Below are 22,378 nucleotides of genomic sequence, written 5' to 3'. Positions count from 1 at the left end.
TAGACCTAGGAATGTATCTGCCTTTAATGGTCATAGAAGATTTCTCAAGTGTTGGATTTGAGGATGGAAGCACAGGAGAAATTATATTCCTGCTCGGCGGAGATTTTCACATAAGAGTCGGGGTGCTACTGAAACCATTTCTTCTCCTCTCCTGCCTCTACCACAGAGAGACATCAAGGCTAGGGACACAAGTTACACTTAAGCCAGTTTAAGTGATCAGAAACTGGTTCAAACCTATAACAGAACAGAAGCTCTGTGCACATAAAGCAGTTTCAAAATGGCCTAAACTAGTTTAAGGTAAACCTGGTTGAATGTAGTATCAAACTTAACTGATTTAGGTCAAAGAGGTTTATGAAACTTCTGTCCCAGACCCCTTCCTGGTTCAAGTTAATCACAGTCCCCCAGCATCCCAGGATGCTTTGCAGCCCTGGACTGGGCTATGCTGTCTGCTCCAGAGAGCAGGGTTGGCCCCGCCCCTCTGCTATCTAGCCAGAGCAGTGAGGGTTTGCTAACAAGGGGGTGGTGTGGTATGGGGTGGGAAATCTGGCTGGAGACATAGCCCAGTCTGCCTGGGAGGGGAGAAGGGCAGCCCCTGCCAGGTCCCCACCCGCTACTTGAACGGGGAGTAGGGGGCCTAGCCAACCTCAGCCAGGCACTCACAGGCTGAGGTGGAGAGGGAGGAGGTTTAAACCCCATCCCTGGCCCCAGACCCCAGTCAGAGTTTGTCTGGGGGTCAGTCCCTCCCAGGCTTCCCCCTCTGCTTGCTGCTCAAGCAGCAAGGGGTGTGGCCAGATGCTGGCTCCGGGACAGTCACCTGGGGAGAAGGGGGGATAAATCCCTCCTCCCTCCCCTCTCCCACCAGCACAGGGCCCCACACAGGGTATGTCTAGCAGAGGTATAGCAGCCCCTGTTGGGTTCCCCACCCCCGGCTCACCACTTGAGCAGCAGGGAGGGTGGCCAGATGCCAGCTCAGGGCTGGTCACCTGAGGCAAAGGGGAGAAAGGAGAAAGGTTTATTCCCCCTTGCTTTTCCCCCCTTCACCTCAGGCAACTGGCCTAGAGCTGGCATCTGGCCACACCTCCTCCTGCTGGAGCAGCAAGTGGCAAGCAGAGGGGGAAGCCTGGAAAAGACTGGCCCCCCAGGCAAACCCTGGCTGGGGTCTGGGGCAGAGAGAGGGTTTAAACCTCCTTAATCCCCACCTCAGCCTGCAAACCCCTAGCTGGGGCATGGCCACGCCCCCTGTTCTCCACTCAAGTGGGGAGCTAGTGGGGCAACAGCCTGGGAGGGACTGCTCTCCCAGGCATACCCCACTGGGGGTCGAGGGCTGGGAACAGGGTTTAAAACCCCTCCTTCCCCACCTCAGCCTCTGCCCCCTGTCTGGTACCTGGCTGGAGTGGGGCAGGGGGGGCGTGCAAAAGCCTGGGACGGACTCAAGCAGTGAGGCAGGGGGAAGCCTAACAGGCAGTGCTGTGCCCCTGGCAGGCAGACCCCAGCTGGGGACCGTCCAGGCCAGGGTGGGGATTTAAACCCATCCCCAACCATACTCAGTAGCCTGCCAGGGCTTGGCCACATCATCCCCCACTCCACCCCCCAAATCAGCTTCCCTCCTCGGGCTTTTTGATTTTCTGTACTTAGCCCAAGCATGGGTGCTGAGGGATAAGGCCTGGAGTGGCCCCCCCAATGTGTTTCTGAGTTTGAAGTATATCTGTAGACATGGGCTGCACAGTATGTAAGCCACATTTTGCTATGAATCCAGGGCCTTTGACCTGCCTTAATCAAGCCCCAATCACTAGAATTTTTCTAAGCTTCAAGACTTGCTTTTCCTTCTTCTCCTACTAGTTTGACTGGTAGGAAATTAGGTCCTCTACTTGCAAGGAGACAGAAACAGCTATTTCCTATGACTTGATGGAAAAGTTTTAGCAACTATATAACTGTACCAATGAAAAGCATGGGCGCACAAGCAAGTTAATGCAAAGTAAAAAGGGTGAGGATTTAATGTGTCAGCCACTCCATGGGAATTTCCCACGTCCAAGCCCTTACCCTGTGATAAATGGAAATTAACCCATAATAGCTTAGCTTTGTTTGATGGTGTAAGATGCCATGGGTTAGCTTGTATTTACCACATGGTAAGAGCATGAACATAAACATGTAACGAAGAGCAGAGCACTCTGCTCCATTTTATCTTGCAATGATGATTTTATCTTAACTGTAGGTTTCATGAACATTGGACTTCAGTATGAAATTTCCAAATACAAATTCATATGTTTAACTTTGCTTTATGATTTTATTTTATGCTTGTTTCATAAAGCAATTTTAAACATTTCAAGGAGAATAATTACCCAATGATTAAGCATGTTTCAATTAAACAGAAGTTGCAAAACCTAAGATCTGATATATTTTGTTTAAAATTTACCATAAACAAGACACCTAATTAATCTGTGTCCCATGTCATTAATTTGACAGAATTAAAATGATATATTTCAACAAGGACAACAACAGCATGTTACGCAATTCAATACTAATCACTTTACTGAATTACTTAATAATGAACAAAACCAGAAGGGATCTATATATAGTATGTAGTATGGGTTCTATACAGTCTGAGAAGACTTACAAATATCTTTAGGGATTTAAATTGTGGTACATTCTGTGTACTGACAGGATGTTGAGTCAGATACAAAGCCATTCATATGAGTCAGTCATATTTTGAAACTTTCTGAATATTACCAAGAGAAGCAAACCTAGGAAAACCACCGCAACATTCACTACTTGGCAACTATTATACACAGGCCCTTATAGGCAATCTAACACTTTCAGCATCAAAAGGAAAATCTAACTTTGAACTTACTTGTAGTAAGAGAAACATTTAACAGGCATTGCCAAAGAATGTTGTATCTACAATACTAAGACCACCTAAGGATAGAATAGAATGGAATAAGTAAGAAGTATTAGCTTTCAGTGTCTCCCCGTTCAGCTCTTTTATGCTAGTAAAACTCTTTCAGTTTTGTTTTTTTTTAGAACTAGATGCAGAAATGTTTAAGCAACCAGGAAACATTATTTAAGGTAGCAAGTTCTTAATTATTAAGGATAGCAGCATTACATAAATACCTTATCTGCATTTTCTATGAGTATATAATGAACAGGAAATTGTTCATTCTATTTGGACCCATAAACACAGACATATAGGGTGCTTGTAGATATGCGGGACACCTTCTCCAATGCACTGCAATTATGACACAGCAGAGCAGACTCAATTAATGAGTCTGCTGGAGCGTGCTAATTAATGCACTCCGACAGCCTCCATGTCTCCTGTATGCAGTGTCCCCACACTTCAAAATGATGGCGGGGGTGCTTTAACTAAAGCTTGTCAAACGAGCTTTAGTTAAAGGGCCACCACCGCCATTTTGAAGTGTAGGGGCACTGGATACACGAGACACTGCAGGCACTTTAATTAGAGCAGCTCCTGAGAGCCATTCTAATTAAAGTGCTCCCCCCACCATGGAGCACATGTAAAGATGTGCATAAAGTCCCTAAGTTTTAGGGGAATACTTTGTAAGATTTGCAAGGGAGAAGATTTTTCAAGCTGAAACTTGGCACACTAGGTTTAATTTCAGTGAGGATTTTTTTTCAAGCTTCTAAGAGTAGACATTAACATATCCTGTTAGGAGGAAAGAAAAGATGCACTTAAAAAATGTTTTAAAACTTTGGCTCACCATAATCAAAACAAATTATTTCACACATTTAAAAAAAATTAAGAAAGGAATAACAGCTTGAAAATGAAAAATATATATGAAGTGTGACATTTTCAGAAAATGTTTACAACGAATTAAAACAAAGAGAGTTCATTTTAAATAGGGAACCATCAGTTAGTCTCACGGTCATTTTTTTAAATATTGCCAACTTTGTCTTTACTTAAACATTAAACTTTCTTAAACTTTGTGATTTCTTATTTTCTTGTATTTTCTTACTTTGCTATACACAACTTTTATATGATCACTTTCAGGAAAGCCTATGTGAAAGTGATTGAAACGAAACAAATGATTAACATTTGTTGCAGTTTTGCATTTAACATTTCTATGCTATTGAAAGAAATATGGAGTGTATAGCATCTGTGCTTGTTTATTTACTCTCTCTTGGTTTAAAATACAATTATTATCATCATAAGCCCATCCAAAGGGTGTCCCCAAAGCTCTGAGTTTCTCCCTGCTGTCTTGCCACTTGTCCCAAGGAACAAACCAAGGTTTACTCATTATCCCCACAAGCCTTGGCTTCACTGCCTTTATATTTGACCTCACAAGTGCAGCAGGAGAATCCCTGTCAGCCCTGGGTGGCCTCCCCTTTGAGTTGTGGAATAAATTTTAGGTCTCCCTTTCCACAGAATGGGTAAGCCTAAAATATCACTTGCTCCAAGATCTCACTCTGCCACAGGCAATTCAATATGGAGGCAAAACAACACAAGGACTTATTATACAGGAGAAAAGAATCATACTAGAAAAAAGTGTCTTGGCCAGTGTCACAGAGCAGATCTATAGCAGGGTCAGAATCACAGCTGAGGTCTTGTGCCTTACGCATATGTTGTGCCCACTAGATAGATCCCCATTAATATTGTTTTAACATCAAGCATAGCATCCATTTTACTTCTGCTAAAAACAAAACAAGATGCACTTGACATCAAACAACAGATTTAAATGTAAACAAGCAAATAGAAACTGCCTAGTTGCATCCCGAGATGAATAACCCATGAGCTTTGGTGCTTTTTAAAGAGGAAAAGCTATTGCAGTTCAGGTTTAAGAGAGGATGTCACATTCTCACAATTCCAGTCACTGAATGTTTGAAAGATATTTGCATTACTTAGAAAGGGCCCAGTTCTGTGCATAATCACTTATATGATATGAAATACCTAGGACACTATGACCTAGGATAGTGGTGCTCAACCTTTTCGCTGTGTAGGCCACATGAGTAGAGTGGAGCTAATTTGCCTGGCTCTGCACACTGGGATCAGGAGCCTGATTCAGCGCACTGGGCCTGAGGCTTCCACCCTAGGTCCAGAAATTTGGCAGCAGGGGAGCAGGGCCACCATTCTCTCACTGCCAAAATTTCCAGACCTGCGGGGAGCCCCATAGGCTGGATGACATAGGGCTGTGGGCTGAAACTGACCCATGGGCTGGGGGTTGAGCACCACTGACCTAGGCACACCTTTGGTCACTACAGACAACATGCTGCCCAATTCCTTCTCTGGAGGTAGAATCTTCAATCTTCTCCACTCCAGGCAGCCCCGATGATGGCAACTCCTTTTGGCTGCTGCTGCCAGACCCGGCTTTGCTGGCCGGGCACTTTCCACCCCACACCTACCAGCAGGGATGGGACCTTCATGGGCAGGCAGCTGGGATGATGCTGTGGCCAAGAACAAGACAGGTGGGTGGGGCTGGGGAAACGCTAAGATCTTGGGGCAGTGACGACATGGGGCCAGGACCAGGGCAGAGCTGAGATCCACTCCCTGCACTTCCTTGTCCATGGAACCCACACCTGTCGCGGGGGCATGCAGGCAGCAGATAACAACTCCACCCCAGCCCTGCACTGTCACTGCCTCAAGACCCCAGGGTCTCTCTGATTTTACCCACTTGTCTCACTCCCAGCTGTGGCCCCATCCCAGCTGCCTGGCCATGCGTCTTGCCCATAAGGCCCCACCCCTGGAGGTGGATGCAGGGTGGATGGGCTGGGGACCTGGGTAGTGGGGCTGGGTCCAGCAGTGGCAACCAGGAGCCACCCTACTGGGGCTGCTCGGAAATGGAGTCTACTGTGGGTTGTATTTTTGCCCACCACTGAGGAAAGGGAAGGCCAGGGAGCATGGGCAGGCAGGTCTGACCACTATGGGGCATCAGATGCCAGGCAGATAGTCACAGGAAGGAGTGCCATATTCCAGAAAAAACTGTAGCTGCTGAAGAGATGATCAATAGGCCAGAAGTTACTGCAGGTTTCAGTGGTGAACTTTCCATTCCTTACACAACTGCTAGCAAAACTGGCCATAGCTACTCTTTATTTTCCTTCCAACATCCTTTTTTAAATACCTAACTGGAAGAAAGAATCAATGAGGTTATGCACTCATTCTACACCCATGATCTCTCCTCCTTCTGGATGTACTGTATGAATTCCCAGGAGAATGGTTTTGGGTGGAGAACAGGATATGTAGGTTCACTCTGTCTCTATCCTCATTTCCAGCCACAGATCAAAGGACAATCCAGGGTGGGAACTTCACATATTTCTACAAGCTCCAAGGGGTTGTTGGTGGAGAAATATTTCAGAATACAAGATCTACTCTGTAGCTCTCTGCTTCTGACCTACTGAAAAACACGCTAGGCTTCTTGCTGAAGGTCTGCGCTGCATATTAGTAAGAATACTGGTACTGGCATTGGAGCAACCTTTGCTGTTCTGAAAAGATGCAAAACTAGAGTGCCCAGAGGTCACCCCCCATTCTGAACAAGCAGGACTTTAGACAAGAGTTTGACCACAGCAGGTCAGCAGCAGGTCTCATAGTATGGTACTGAGCACACCCTGCTAATATATGTCTGTTGACCAGCTCTAGATCCAAAAATGCACCCATCAGCTTGCTCCAGACTTGTTCCCAGTGCTTGCTCTCAAACTTTTAGTCCTTGCAAAGTCAGAGCAAGCACTGAGAACAAGTCTGGAACGACCTCCAGGTAAAAGTTCCAGTTCAGGAGTGCACCAGGAGATTCAGGTAGGTGAAGCATGCTCAGTCCTGGTCTACCTAGGACCAGCCACGGGCTAAGTATAGACATGGTTAGAGAGGCAAAAGAGACTGGTTACCTGAACCTGACAGCAAGTAAATATTGCAGCACTATCTTTCCTTTTTTATGTCCTTGTGATGACATGGTATTTAGCAGAATTCACTGATTCATTATAATTTGACAGGCTGCACCATAAGCGTTTCTGCTACAGTCGTGAACTTACAATGTCCGGGCTGTCAACCATGCACCTTAGCACCTGTGTCACCCCAGCCCACCCACTGCGGCACAGTGATGTATAAATAAAAAATATTTAATTGCTAAATAGAATCTCTGTGTACTGAGAAGTGCTATGGATTTGGCAAAATTTATATGGAAAACCACTTCTGCCTCAGGCCCCATCCCTTCTCCCAAACCACCCTCTCTCACTCTGCACATGGGCCTAACATCCTCAGTTTCAAAGGTGTTTTTCCTAGTAGCATCTTGTACATGTGCAGGTGTCTCTCCTCACACTTCACACTAATAACATAAGGGGGGGAGATGGTGTGCACGTCTGTGCATATATGTGCATACACCTCCTACTCCTCAGTTTCTTGTCAATCAGAGAATTCAAGGATATACAAGACGCTAAGAACAGGTTTGAAGGCCAGATACTAAATAAACCTATAGACAACACATCCAGTTACTCTAAAGAAGGAACTTCTCTTTTTCCTTCAAGTGCTACAGGAAAGTGCTTTTTCCTTCCTCCTACATATGCACACTCTCCAGTGTGTGAACTCTGGAGCAGTGCCCAGTCCATATTGTGGAACGTGTTAATCACTGCGAGAGACATTATCTTAGCTATTCCATAATGTGCCTTGACTTAGTTAAAAATTCACTTTCTCTCCCTATGGAGAGTGCTATGCCCTTCATCTTTCTTCTATCTCAACAAAGAATTGTGGGGGTGAATATAAAGGAAACTTAATGAAAAATTAACTAAAATAAAAGCAAACAAGCAAGCAAGCAGGCAGGGAGAGAAACTGAAATCTGAAGGACAGCAAAATATTCTGTCTTGAGCCAGAAGGCAGCTGAGAGAAACTAAGGAGCAGGAGGCATCCACTGCCCTTCAAGCTTTACATAAGGAAAGGAAGGGTAAATGCACACCATATAGATACTGAGAAGAAAAAGTCTTTAAACCAAACACAAGGCACAAGAGCATTCACCCACAGTGGAACGTGCATATGGACAAACACTCAGAGGAAAATTTATTTTATTCTACCAAAGATCATAGCTATTTGGTGCCTCTCTGACACTTTAGTGCCGTTCTGTCTGATCTGACACCTGAGCAGAGCAGAGTGGTAATGTAGATTAACTGTATGCCAAACAACAAGAAATTTAAATGAAGATTATATTTTGCATTTTTAGTTCCTTTCTACCTTAATTTGGAAAGTGTTTTAATATTTTTCTCTCAGAAGTAAATTACGAAATCACCATTTGCCAAGGCAAAAGCAGAAAGCTTCCCTTAAGGGAATGGTGTGATGAAAGAAGGATATTTTTTCTGTTAGAAACTGCAATGCTTTTGCTCTACAACTAATTTAAAGATGATGGCAAAGCCGCACAATACAAATGATTTGGAGTTTTACACGACTGAAGTTCATTTGTTTCTAATTTATATTGTGTACTAGTAATCTTTTTCTGAAATCATAGGAGACTATAACAGAGCTCATATGTTCTAATTCATATCCCTCTGCCATTTGAGGAAGAGAAGGCCCACTTCAGTATTCAACAGAAAGACAATTATACACAATGAACAAAATAGGTGGTACAAGAATGTGCTGCCAAGAAATGACATATTCCAATGAATTCAAACCATCCCTTTCAATTTCTGGCATTCTGTGGTATGAAAATAAGTTATAAGGAAAATGAAAAGCAAAGCTTGCCACCTACTGCCCAATGGCATAATAGTAAGTGCTAGTATTGCCTTCTAAGTTTTGTTCTAGAAGCATTTCCTGGTTTTAAAACCTATTTATCCTCAGTATCCCTAGTAAATCTAATATAAAAACTTGAAGATTTAAAAAAGCTTTAATAACAGTCCCATATGTCAAACCATAGAGTAAATTATCTAAAAGAAATATTTCTCATCTAAAATTTCAATATATATGAGCTATATGTAATAAATTCCTGACAAGACTAAAATGCTGCTTATTATGGTATCCAGACTAGTGAGAAATTCCTTTTAAAAGGTGTCAACAGCATCATGTGTTTTAAAAAAATAGTACCTATCCTCAAACTGGATGGTAGAACATAATGTATCAATTTTCTGTTTTGTGTGTACTTTATAATCCAAACAGTATTCCAATTTACATTAAATCTATCACAGTAGAGTTATTACTTTTTGTACACTGATATCTGAGCACAATTTACATGCTCTTAAGCAAAAGATTACAATGGTCCCTTGTAGTGGAACCCTGGCCAACCAGCCCTGCCTGGGTGCCACCCAGGTGCTACTTACTCTGTGGGTGTTCACTTTCTCCTGTTTCTATAAGTCGCCTGCCATGACTTTATGTTGCTGAAGACTATTAACAGGAGGTGGTGCCTGCTGCCTTTGGAGTTGCAGAGATAGTATGGGTTCCAATGGGTGTGCATCTCCTGTGGGGCTCTGTCTCCCCAACATCCCACCCCTTTCCTCTTGGGTGTTGCCAGTAATCGGGCCAGGCGCCTAGTCCTGTCACGTGCCTGGCATAGTTTATTCAGTACCCATGGTCACAATGGAGAAAATAACAATAAATATAACTTAGGCAATGTCAGCTCGCCAGTGCACTCCAGCTTCTGTTCCTGCAGTAAGGGGCTCATCAGGGCTTACTCTTCCCCCTGTATGAGTCCAGTCTGATTAGGCTGGTCCATCTGGAACTGGGCCCTTCAAATACTGGTGTGATGAACAGCCTGTGGTCCTTATGCATACCTGACTTCCATCGGGTTGATGACTGTCAGTGTTTCTCCTGTGGAGATAGTGGGTGGTCAGTCCCAATTCAGGGTCTGGCGTTCCGGTGGGGAGATGAGGTTTTAGCTAGTGCCAGTGCCAGCATTCCCCTTCCTCTGGGACTTGTATCCTTTTATCCTGGAAGTTCCAAGCTGGCTTGGGCCAAACCAGATCCCTGCCTTGCCCCTGCTGCTGGAAGTTACAAGGCACAGCTGCTTGACATCCCCTGCACCTGAGGTTCTGGGGCTCTAGGTGGCATCATGCCCCTGCATTACCTGCCTTCTTGGCTGGCCAGACTCCAGAGTCATGTGAGATCTGGACTCCAGGTCTCATTCTGCCCCAGGCAAAGGGCTAGTAGCGTGTCTACTCCCTGCCAGCTGCTCATTCTTCTCCAGGAATGGACTGGCATGCCAGCATCCCTCAGGCTCACTGTTTCCCTGCCTGGTCAGCTACCAGCTTGCCACCCACAAAGCACTCTGGCCATCCTCACTCTGGTAGGTACTGGGCTCAGGTGGTTCCCTGCTAAATCCCTCCATTACTGCTCTGTTTTCATTTGCTCAGAATTTACTGAAAATCTTCCCTTTGGGATGAAGCTTTTATACTTAGACTAAGTGAGAGCACTTTTTTTTTCTGGTTTTCTTTTCTTTTTTTACAATTTGAGGAAAATGTCCTTCATAATTATTGTGCTACTGAATGAATTAGTTCGTAAAAGTATTTTCAGTCTCCTAGCGGGCCAGTAATTCAAGGATCTCTGTGAGACTAAATACCTCCAAATCCACATGTAAGCTCCTTATTCAATAGCAGGCCCCTTGAAAGTTTTAAGGAAACACTAAATATAATTAAGAAGTTATTTGTGTAACTTCTGAGCAAGTGAGGCAGGTGGGCATCTGTTCACATTTTAGTAGCCTAATGCAGCAGTTCTCAACTGGGGTGTAGTGGCAAGGGTAATGTGGCACAGGTGCTGCTGCCATGGCCACCATGGTCAGATGGAACTGCCCTCTGCCTGCCTCCTAAAGAGCCGGATCAGGAAGAAGTTGTGGCAGGAGTGGGCACTCCTGCCTGCATTAGTGTTATCTGATAAACCTAAAGCAGACAGGAACGCCTGCTCCTGCTGCAGCTCTTTGCGATTCAGCCCAACAGATTCCTCCCAGAACCAGAAATGCATGGGACAAGTTTCTCAGAGGAGCACACAAGGTAAGACTTCTTATTCTTATGCCTTCTTATGAAGCAGTGCAACCATTTCATCAAGTCAGAACTATACTGAAAAGGCTGGAACGGCAAGTCTCAATAAGCTTTAAGAAGAGACTATACACCATTGCTTTTACTATTTTCAACTGAAAAATAGGCCACTCTCTGAAAGACTAAGGGACAATGATCTTATTAGTGGCATTAAAATTTATGGAATTAACCAGGAATTGGATGGACAATGTCACAAGACAAGAAATTTTTTGGTAATATAAATTGTCAGACAAGCTTTTGAATACAAATCCTTTTTTCTCATATATTTCCTGGAAAATCATCGCTGTAGCATCACTCCAAACATAGAAAACCCTATTCATCCTATTTGATTAAAACCCTAAGCAGTCCATTTCTATTATTTTGCCCTGTAACAGGGAACGCCAACCTTGTTAGCTGTGATAAAAAGGGGAGCAGGATTTCTGTAGCCTGCAGAGGCCAATGGCTACAACAGCCAGCTGCAGCAAGAAAACAGACCCTGAGGCTGGGGTCTGGTATGGACCCCAGGAGAGTGCAGGGCAGAAACAGCCCAAGCTCATTAAGTTAAAGCGAGGCAGCTGAGTGAAGCTGCAGCAGGCAGGGTGGGCTAATTTGCAGCCAGTGTGGTGACCCCTGATGTAACTGGAGAGCCAATGGACAGGAAGGGGTGGAGCACTGGAGGCACATAAAACCAGGGCCTGGGAACAGGAGGTGGCAGGGAGTCTGGCCCTGCAGGCTGCAGGGAGAGGAGCTCTTATGCAAGGTGGCTGCAGGAGATGTGCTCACTAGCATGCAAGCTGCCCCAGAGAGCCAAGCAGGAAAGCTAAGGGGGACTCATCGCTTGTGGGGAAGTACTGATGGGGGGAGAGCGAGGACTTTTGTTATGCAGCCATTGTGCTTGTGCATATGTTTTGATTAGATTAACCAGAGGACTGGATGTGGCTAAAAGGGGCAGTACGGAGGCCACAGGGATGTCTGAGGGGCACCCAGCTTACAGCCCAGACAGCATCAGGGATTGCGAGGTCTGACACAGAGGATGCAAGCAGCCTCACCTAGGCCAGGGTCACCAGGGAGCTGGGCTACAGCCAAGCAAAACACGGCCAAGGAGCCTGCTGAGTTAAACCAGAGGGAAGAATGGAACTGAGGAGTCAGACCTGATCAAGTGGATCTATGCATAAGAGTCTGCAGCAAAACCAACCATGGGGGTGAAGCCTGTACAGACTGGTACTTGAATGACAGAATAACAACTGAAAAGCATAGGCGTGGCTACTGGAACAGAGGGGCTAGGGAGAGAAGTTACACACAAAGCAGTTTAAGTGATCAGAAACTGGCTTAAACCTGTAACAGAACAGAAATTCAGTGCACATAAACTTCTTTCAAAATGGCCGAAACTGGTTTAAGATAAACCTGGCTGTATGTAGTATCAAACTTAACTGATTTGGGTCAAAACAGTTTATGGAACTTCTGTCCCAGACCCCTTCCTAAGTTAACTCACAGTCCCCCAGCATCCCAGGATGCTTTGCAGCCCTGGGCTGGGCTGTGCTGTCTGCTCCAGCAAAGCAGGGTTGGCCCCACCCCTCTCCTCCCTAGCTGGAACACTATCACTGCTCTGGCTGGCTGGGGTGGGGGTGAGAAACCTTGCTCCAGAGTGTGCCCTTGGCAGGAACAGGGGGCGCGGCCAGATGTTAGTAGCCTGAGAGGAATGGGGGGGTTTAATCCCCTCTCCCTCCCAGCCGGGGTCTGCCTGGCTCCCCCCGCCCCTCCCACTCAAGCAGCAAGAGCAGGGGCATGGCCAGAGCCTGGCCCCAGTCTGAGGTGAAGGGGGGCAGGGAGGAGAAAATCACAGAAAAGCAGGGCTGGCAGGGAGCTCACGGGCTGACCCAGCTCAGCCCCGCAACCCCAGCTCCAGCCCCAGGCAATGCAGGCACCTTTCCTAGCCAGCAGCAGCTCAGGCTGGGGCCATGAGAGCTGTGTACCCAGATTGCTCCTGGCTCTGTGCCCAGGCCGAGCCAGGCTGTCATGGAGCCACTCTGGTAGGCAGGGCTCTACCCTCCTTCTCCGACCCTGCAGCAGGGCTGGGGGAAGGGTGGTGCACCGTGTGGCACTGCCTCAGGGCTAGAGGATAGCAGTGCTGGGAGCGTGGGGTTGGAAACCAGCTACAGGAAGCCCTTGGTGGATTTTTCACCTAGCAGCACAGAGCCCCCCTGGTGGGTTGTGGGTGCTGTGAGCAAACCCTCCATTCTTTAAATTGTGCTTCTGTGGTAGGGTCTGGCCAGGGCTCACAGGGGCTGGACTAGACACCAGAGGACCTCTGGAGGTCCCTGCCAGCCCTGCTTCTCTGTGATTCCCCCCACCCCAGCCCTCTGCCTCAGGCCCAGGGCTGGGATCTGACCATGGCCCTGCTCTCGTTGCTTGCCCCTTCAGTGCCAGCCATAGCCCAGGGCCTGACCATGCTCCCACCCCCACCGGAAAAGCCTTGCAAGGGCTGTTTCTCCCTTCCCCCTCCAGCCACATGCCAGCTGGGGACTGTGCAGACCAGAGTGGGAATTTAAACCCATCCCCAATCATACTCAGTGCCTGCAGGGCTTGACCATGCTGCCTTCCCCCCCCATCAGCTCAGCTTTCTTCCAGCCTTCGGGCCACTGCCAAAGGGAATGGAGGGCTTACTCTAGCACTCCCTGGCTTCTAGCCTGAGCCACTGCAAGCATGTGGCTGCATTTCTGGAATCAAAAATGAATGTTTGTTCACTTGCTTCTCAGTTCAATTTACACAGGTTAGACTAACCTGCAAAGATTGAATCAATTCAGGCTTGGGCTTTTTGACCGTCTGTACTTAGCCAAGGAGGCCACAAATGGCCCATAAGGGAATTGGTGTCCTATGGCACTAACAGGGCCAGGAAGGACATATTATAGTGTCAGAGGAGCAAGGTGGAGCTGGACTGGGCTAACTTTGGGGCAGCCTCCCAAACCCTTATAAATAACATCAAAGCATGGCAGGTGAAGTAGTAAGGGAGGGCAACCTGGGGAGCTGAGTGGACACCAAAGGGCATCACAGCCACCCCTGGGCCCTGGTCCTGTCATATGTCCATAGTGAATGTCTTCCAAGAAATCTGTGCACACAAGCCAAACATCAAAATAGAAAATCCTCCCTATTCTTTCATTTTAGTCTACCAGAAGAACTTTAGTTTCAAATCCTCCTTTTCAATGTTTTTTGTTTTCATAATTTAAGTGAGTCAGTATATATTTGTCACTATATGTATGTTTCCCTAATTAGGCAGACTACTAGATCTGTTCTCGCAGTTCTGTGACGAAGCAACCATCTAAAGATCACTCCCAACTCTAAATGAAATAGCCATTGTGACGCTGTGGCTGCTTTGATTGGTTCCTACCACTGTCCTTGCAGTGGTTGGCTTTGAATAATGTACTTCACTATCACTAACATTATCTAAGTGGGTAAAGGGACTCAGCTGAGCACTAAACTCTGCAGAAGTATCTTAGTATTTTAGTTATTTGGTAATACAGAGACTTTTCTGTAAAGCAACCATTCTGGATTCTTGGGAAAAATTTCTATCAAAGACAACAATATTATGCAAGTTCAAATTTGTTATCTAAACGATATGTTAATTTCTCTTTACTAGAAATTAAAGTATGTTTTAACCCTGTAAAGAGCTATATTCATTCACTAAGCAGTATGCCACTACAAAGAAAGAACTGAATTTCCTAAGAATGAAAATTCTCTAATGCCTTTAGGAACCAATGCAGTATGCAAGGTATCTCCTTACCCATTTTTCACGTAGAACTGTCTTCCTACTTCCTAAAAGCAAAGTTACTAATACCTTTCTTTTAGAGCAAAACCTGCTTGTAGGTAACAGACCTTAGAGCATAGGGGGGAAGATTATAGAAATCTGTGATTATCAGAACAATATCTGTCCACTGTGGAAAAGAAGAGTGCCTGAACCCCTGAAATGTCTTCTTTTGCAGCTGATTGAGTGAGCCATGGAAAAATAGGTATTTTTAATTACAGCCGCAATGAAGAGAAACTCTAAGGGCACGTCCAGACAAGCGCATGTGCTTCTTGCAACGTCTCAAAGACCTTCGAGACGCTGCAAGAGGCATGTGTGGGAACAAAAAAAATGTTCCCCACATTGCAAATTTGCAGCGTCAGGGCAAAATTAGACCTCTGGATATCCAGGGGGCAAAAAATACCCCCAGGGAAAAAATTGGGGCAGGGCACAGTCCAGGACCATGCCCTGAGGTATGCTCAGGTCCTCCACAGAGACACTCTGATAGCCAGCCAGAGTGGCTGGCCCTTGCCCCGGTGCTGAAGCACACTGCCTGCCCATGCAGGCAGTGTGCCAGCCACAGGGAGCTGGACCCAGGCTCCATCCCATTAAGTAGCGGGGGGGGGGGAGGAGCTGGGGACCATGGGGGGACCCCCACCTGCCCCATCCCCCTCCCACTCTCTGAACCCACTGGATCGCTGCCCCACCTGGCCCCATCCCCTGCCTGCACCCCTCCCAACTACTGCTCTGCCCAGCCCCAGCATCCCAGCAATTACAAAAAAAAAGCCCTGCACTCACCCGCAGTAGCAGCTGCCGTTGGGGTCACTGGGGCCTCCTGGCAGAGCCCCCCTGCACAGCATGGGGCAGCAGGGGGCAACAGAGACCGGCCCCAGCCACATGGCACCCGCACTGCCACTGCCCCATCATGCAGGTGTGGCCAGGGCGAGCAGTGCTCTGCATGCTGCCAGGCAGCTGGGGCCACTCAGGCTGAGCGGTGCCAGGCCCCAGATGACAGTTGCAGCAGCCCCAGATGCCCAACAGCATGCAGAGATGCACGGTGCCCTGCTGACCAGGGCCGCACCCACATGGTGGGGCAGTGGCAATGTGGGTGTGAGGTGGCCAGGGCTGCTCCCCGCGGCCTCCTGCTGTGTGGGGGAGCTCTGCCTGGAGGCCCTAATAACCTCTACAATTGCTGCTACTGCCAGTGAGTGTGGACCTTTTTTTTTTTTTTTAAAGTACCGGGAGAGTGGGACCAGGTGAGGCAGCCATTGGGGGTCTGGAGGTGTAAGCAGGGGATGGGACTGGGTAAGGCAGCCATTGGGGGTTCTGTGGGATGGGGCTGGGCGGCACAGCCATCAGGGGCCTGGAGGTGCAACCAGGGATGGGGCCAGGTGAGGCAGCTGTTGCGGGGGCTGAGGGAGCAAGTGGGAGTGGGGCACGTGGGCCCTGCAGGGGAAGTAGCCCCTGTGGGGGCCATGTGGCTGCTGTTGGGGTGCTGTAGCCCCTGTAGGGGGGGCAATCTGTGGGCTGTGCAGGGGGGCTGTGCCCTGCAGGGGTCAGGGAACCCACCCCTCCTGATCAGCCCCTCCTCACAGTCCTCCCACAATCCACCCACACCTACCCACACACCTACACCACACACATTTGATCATGTAACAGTAACTGCTGTTGAGGGTGGGATGGATATGTGGCTATCACCATTAAAAAATGGAATATTTTGAGTAAACAATTAATATTTTTCTAGGGATGTCAAACTATTAAAAAATTTGACCGTGATGAGTTGCGTGTCTAAAAAATTAGTTGCAATTAATCACTATTTTAATCACACAGCTAGAAACTCAAGAATTATGCAAAATTATGCAGGTACTTTGTATGGTTGGCAGGGGAGGGGGGGTGATAGGTGTGTGGGGAGGAGTTTGGAGCCCAAGGTGGCAGCCTTTTTAATTCTATACATTTACAACATGGTATACTTAGTCCAGCTTTTTGTAGAATTTTTGACATTTTCTTTTTCTAGTAATATTAAACAATGCATTCACTGTCCCAAACTTCTTGTTCATTGAATATTAATTAATTGACCTAGGAATGTCACCTTTTTGCCAAAGGATGAGCCAGCCTTAGAAAGAAAGCTGGTAATAATATGCCTTGTATTTTGTAAAACATGGAGTTTGCGTATAGCGTGAAGCAAAAATCTGTCAACTACTCTGTGGGAATGACATGGTACACAAAGCATCTAAGTTCAATATTTTTCTTCACTAATCTAATTGTCATGTAGAACACCACTTTGATGACAAGAAAAAATAAAGGTAGCTCCTTATGAATTCAAATGGTGGGTCTGTGAGTGCATTTAAGACCAGCTTTAGATATCACAACTGAGCATTACATGGTATTTGACATGGCAGCTACCTCAAAGAATTTCTTGATATCTGGGTGTGGCGATACGCTCTTTTATTGGATAAAAAAGGCTGCTATATATGTACCATTACTACCTAAATGTAGCAGTTGGCATTTGACAATCCCATAAAAAGATCATGTTGTAGAAATTCTAGGCCAAGGATGATAGCTTGCTTTTTCCTCCATGTAACAGTGAAAGAACCAGAACCACACCAGAGAGGAAAACTTGTTTGTGGGCCTCAACCCATGAGAAGCAGACATAACATACGGTCAGTCCCACAAACTCTGTAACTTACTAGAATCCAGTGCAGTTATCCGAGGCAAAAACAGCAGCAAATACATATACTGAGATAACTGTCTCTTGCATTACCTGCTCCTCCTCCCATCTAGTGGCCAGATACTCTAACACTGCTTACTGCAGCACCTACCAGCCAGATAAGCTCTGGTTCCAAAACACTGCATGAGACAAAATAAAATTTGTGTGCCTCTCCCATAATGTGCCTGGCTTTCAAGAAGGATTTGTAAGCATGGAGCATGCAGCACCTTACTCCAAGACTGAAAACACGTAGAGGCCATTGCAAAAGAAATTAAACAAAGTTAAAAGTTAACAAAACTCTCAGATATTAAAACAAGAATCAATGCTACGCTAGTCTCAGTTATTTCACAGGGCTTGGTTCCTTAACTCCTTGCAAAGGTAATGGGTTGCCAACTAGCCAGGGGTGGGTGGGTATATATATATATATATATATATATATATAAATATATAGCTGCAGCAAACAGCTGGGCAGGACCCCATAAGCATTTCAGTCATTTACTGCAACTTTTTTTTCAAAGGGTGCTCCCAACCAGCTGTGCAAGATACCTGATCAAAGAAGTGTCACCCTTTGAAGTAAAAGCCACAGCAAACAGCTGAGCAGCCCATTTTTAATTCAACAATGCACTACAAACTAAACACATTATGAACCAGCCAGATATGAATGATCTGGGTTGTACTGTATGTATGCATGTATTTGTAGCTGGATTAGTATCTATATCTGTGTAACATATACCCAACTATATACACATTTAGGTGTTGCTAAGTTTATGTCAGAGAAAGTATCACCTTTAAATACATACACACAAGTTAAATTATTTATAAGCATTGCACCCATGTCCTGAGCACTACCAGGGGTATTCTAGGCTCCACGCCAAAGATGCAGAAGTACACATCCATAACGTGAAGGAAAATGCCTTAAATGTTTCAGCAGCCAAGTTGTCAGGGTTTACAGGTGTGTTAGGCCTACTGATTAGACCTGGGGCCAGCATCCATAGTCAAAGTTGAGTTCAAACCAGACAAGATGAGATCAAACCAGGATTCACATGCCAAAATAGAGGGGTTACCGGAAGCGAATGTTAGAAAAACGAGCTGAGGTCAAATCACAGTCCTGAGGTTCAGGGACTGGGTGCATGGGCAGAGATAATGAAGCAGACACCAGGAAAGGCACATGGGCAAGAGCTACTCGCAGACTAAACCAGTTTGCTGTAGAGAAGGGACCAGGTGCAGCAAGAGCTCCTTAAAAGCAATCCTAGATCCAGTCAGTAGGCTGAGGCTCAGCTGGCCCTGCTTAGGAAGTTGAGTGCTGCTGACCTAGTTACCCAGCTGCAGTGCAAAGGCCTTACAAAAACAGAATGTAATGCTAAGTGTCTCTGAATGCATTATTTATTTTGAATACAAGATACTCCAGAAATCAAATCACCCTGTGTGCTTGCTCCAGCTTCTTCTGGAAAAAGGTAAGCAATCCATTCTTCCCTGGAGCCAGTATCATCCCAGCAAGAGGGACCCTAAGATCACATGCAAGAGCAAATGGTAAGGTCCGTAGTTGGGGAAATAAAATGGGCACCCATGCACATAATATAAGAATTGTTGGAGAATGTTCAGTGATGAACTTCAATCATGTAGAGGTACTTAGGATTTCAAATAGCAGATGACACGTGTTTGTTGGTTTCTGTTGACCTGATGCCACTTCAAAGTTTTTAATGAACAATGGTTACTTTTGAATGTGCAAGAAGGCTACTCTTTCAGGTAAAAATCTTTCCCAAGACATTAGAAACACCAATTCTTGGCCACCAGAGGAAACAGCCATAGTTAGTTTCAGGTTAAAATGAAGCCCATGGTAGAAAAAAAAATGGTGGGTCCCTTCCTGTCCACACCTGAGATACTGTTGTTCCCATTCCATAGAGATCTATGGGCAGTGGGGAGGCAGTGACAATGTACAGCAACCTGCAAAAAAAGCTGCTAAAACACTTTGGACATTAGGCCATGGTGACCCACAGCAGCAGCTAGAAATGACAGTCTAGAAGTTAGTATTGGAGGACCTACAGCAGAAGCTGGGGATGACAGTGCCATGCATCCCCAATCTTTTAGGTGTGGCAGAAAATCCCACCACTTCTATTACACCTTTTTGGGGATCATGAAAGGAATATATAAGCTCCAGCTTCTCTGGAGGCAGCCAGGGATCTCTGAGCTATACTTTCAAAATACTTGATACATTCTTGCCTGGAAGAGCCTCTCCTCTTCTGTTCTGTTTGCTTGTTTTTTAAATACATATTACTATTTGATTCCCTTAACCTGATTTGGACTCCTACGACAAAAGGTGGGGGGGAGGGAGGGGGGCTGTGCAGTGGTGGTGCTATGCACCCTGGGCTGGACCATTGTTCACCGTGGCCACCCCTAAAGGGAAGTTATGAAGATGGCACTTTCTTCTGCTACCTGTGACTGACAGGGTGGATTCTGCCCCCACACTACAAACAGGTTGAAGTACCTATTGGAACAGACTTGGACCTTAGGAAAAAGAGCTGTGCTGGATTCTGCTCTCAGTTAAACTTAAGCAAATTGGTCCACAGGGCCTTATATTCCTCTGACACGTGAATGCCCCTGAAATCAAGTTACATCAGTATAAAAAAAATCAGCCTAAGAGGAATTAAAAAAAAAAAAAAATCAGTTTAAGAGGAGAACAAAGCTATCCTGCTAAACTGAGTGCATTTGGTCCACGGATTACAATAACCACAGTGATGGTACAGTTAGAGGGGATGTTATAAAAAGGGTTGATTTTATACAACGCGTTTTTAAAAGATCTCCGAGTAAGATATCTTTACTTCTTTGCTCAACTTTTTTGGAAAACTTATAAAGAATGATATCTTTAAAATCTTATCTAATGATATCATTAAAATCTAACATATTTAAGAATCAAAGAGAAAACTTACTGTGGTTTCATTTGCTGAGGTAATCCAACAGGTGGCTTCTGCTTGAGTGTGAAGGCCATTTGAGCCATTGGACCAACTTTTTGCGGAAGCACAACCTTCTTAGAGAAAGTCTGTTGAGCAGATTGCTGAGGTATGGGCCACGGGGGACCCACAGGACCCTGACCTCCAACAGATGAAGTATCTTGCATGACAGTTTTCTCACAGGAGTTACCTTTTGTCCCTGGTTTGCACACACAGAGCTGAGGTCGTAGACACATCCCTCCATTTTGGCATGGTGGTGCACAGTTGGCTAAGAAGAGATATGTTAAAATAAGTGAAAGTGAAGTAAAGCATTCCATTTTTGCTACCATTTCTGCTCCACTCCTGCAGCCCAGGCTTCCACCTTTCAGCATATAAACCACATACCTTTTTCACATTCATTCAAGAACAAACTAGTGCAAAGTATACAAATTTAGTATTGAAACCTGAATCAAGACTGACTCTACAAATATTCAAACCATTGCAAAACAGTACATTATAGGGATATAAAATAGTTAGGAATTATTATTATTTTTACAGATGAGGCACAAAAAAATAATCCACCTGTTCTCCTCTAAAGCTGAAATCAAATTCTCTTCACATATTGCTGTCATAATAATAATGTAAAAATCAAACATAGGTATAAGTGCTTCTAATACCAGTTAGTTGCATAACCCCAAGGAGGTAAAGCACCAAGGCATGACTTCAATCTTTGCTGTGGACTAATGTCAAAGGCTGCCTCCAGTTGACCCAGCTGTAAATGGGTCAACAGTCATTCAGTCCAGGAAGTAGCTGTATCAGTAGCTGTATTCAGTCCAAGGTAGCTGTATCACTCTTGGGCACTGTTGGATAGGAAACTGATGCATCTTGCCTACACTAGTCTGCTGCACATCCATGAAAACAACACTTCTTGAAGAAACAGATCAGCAATATTTAAAACTTAACAGCATTTGAATTGCATCACAGATAGCAGACACTTGCCTCCATCAGCCACAGCTAAGCCTTGAAATGTCCCAGTGAACAAACACAGAAGGCCCTATAAGGACCATGAGAAACAAACAACTAAGAACATGAATTTCCAATGCCCAGCTTCTTATTAGTGTCAATAGTAATGCCAGTGTCAGGTCTATCAGGATAACTCAATGATTCCTACCTCCTCCCGCCTTCATGTTTAGTCTTTGACCAAACAAAGTCTCAAGTTATAACATGTAAAATTAATAAAAAGGGGGGTCAAACCCTGTGGCATGATACAGTGTTCCTATTTCCTCAACTCAGGTAACCATTATACTCACCAAAAATTATAAATAAAGTTGGTGTTTTTTGAAGGCAGTTCCAATTCAGACACAGTTAACAAACTTTTACTTTATTACTTGAAGTTAACAGGCCATGGATGAGCTCACCCTCTTGAAAAGAAAAAACATTTACTGAATATTCCACTTCAGACTTCCTTCTCAGAAGCTGCTTTTTCCTCTGATTTTGGTCTAATTGGGAGCATCTACATGTGTGCTTTACTGTGTAAAAAAACTGTGACATTACATTAATGCACAGTAAAATAGTCTAATAGTAAAATAGTCTACTGTGCATTAGGCGCCACTTAAAAACCACACAAATGCACTACTGCATATTAGGGCAGCATAATGCACATTAATTTAGTACTTAGGGGCACTTTTACATGTGATCAAGGGATGGGCAGGGTGGCACTTTAATTACAGCGGCTCCAAGAGCTGCTCTAATTAAAATGCTGCCATGTCCAGTGTATCAGCATTCCTGTGCAAAAAAATGGTGGCAGAGACACTTGAAGTACAGCTCGTTTGACGAGATTTAGTTCATGCGCCCCCACCACCATTTTTAAGCCTGGGGATGCTGATACACAAGACACAGGAGGCTACTGGAGCACAATAATTGCCATGATCCAGAAGACAATTCCAGTGCATTGGAGCAGCCTCCAGGCTCGTGTGTGGGCACCCTCACACTGGAGGTACTAAATTTAATGTGCATTAGAAAAGGCACATTAATGCATGTGTAGAC

General features: G+C 45.5%; 1 protein-coding gene across 5 annotated transcripts in view; it reads right to left on the bottom strand.

Moving 5' to 3' along the window:
- The window catches only part of LTBP1 (latent transforming growth factor beta binding protein 1), a 363,058-nt gene that overhangs the window by 299,966 nt on the left and 40,714 nt on the right, over positions 1-22,378 (bottom strand). For all 5 annotated transcript variants that reach the window (XM_014600068.3, XM_014600069.3, XM_019500580.2 and 2 more), the window contains exon 3: positions 20,333-20,621. In XM_014600068.3, coding sequence (XP_014455554.2) covers positions 20,333-20,621 — 289 coding nt within the window. The remainder of the gene's footprint in view (positions 1-20,332; positions 20,622-22,378) is intronic.

Source organism: Alligator mississippiensis, chromosome 1, assembly GCF_030867095.1.
Source record: "Alligator mississippiensis isolate rAllMis1 chromosome 1, rAllMis1, whole genome shotgun sequence".
Taxonomy (NCBI): domain Eukaryota; kingdom Metazoa; phylum Chordata; order Crocodylia; family Alligatoridae; genus Alligator; species Alligator mississippiensis.
Note: the sequence above shows the minus strand (reverse complement) of the source record. Positions and strands in the feature narration are given on the sequence as shown.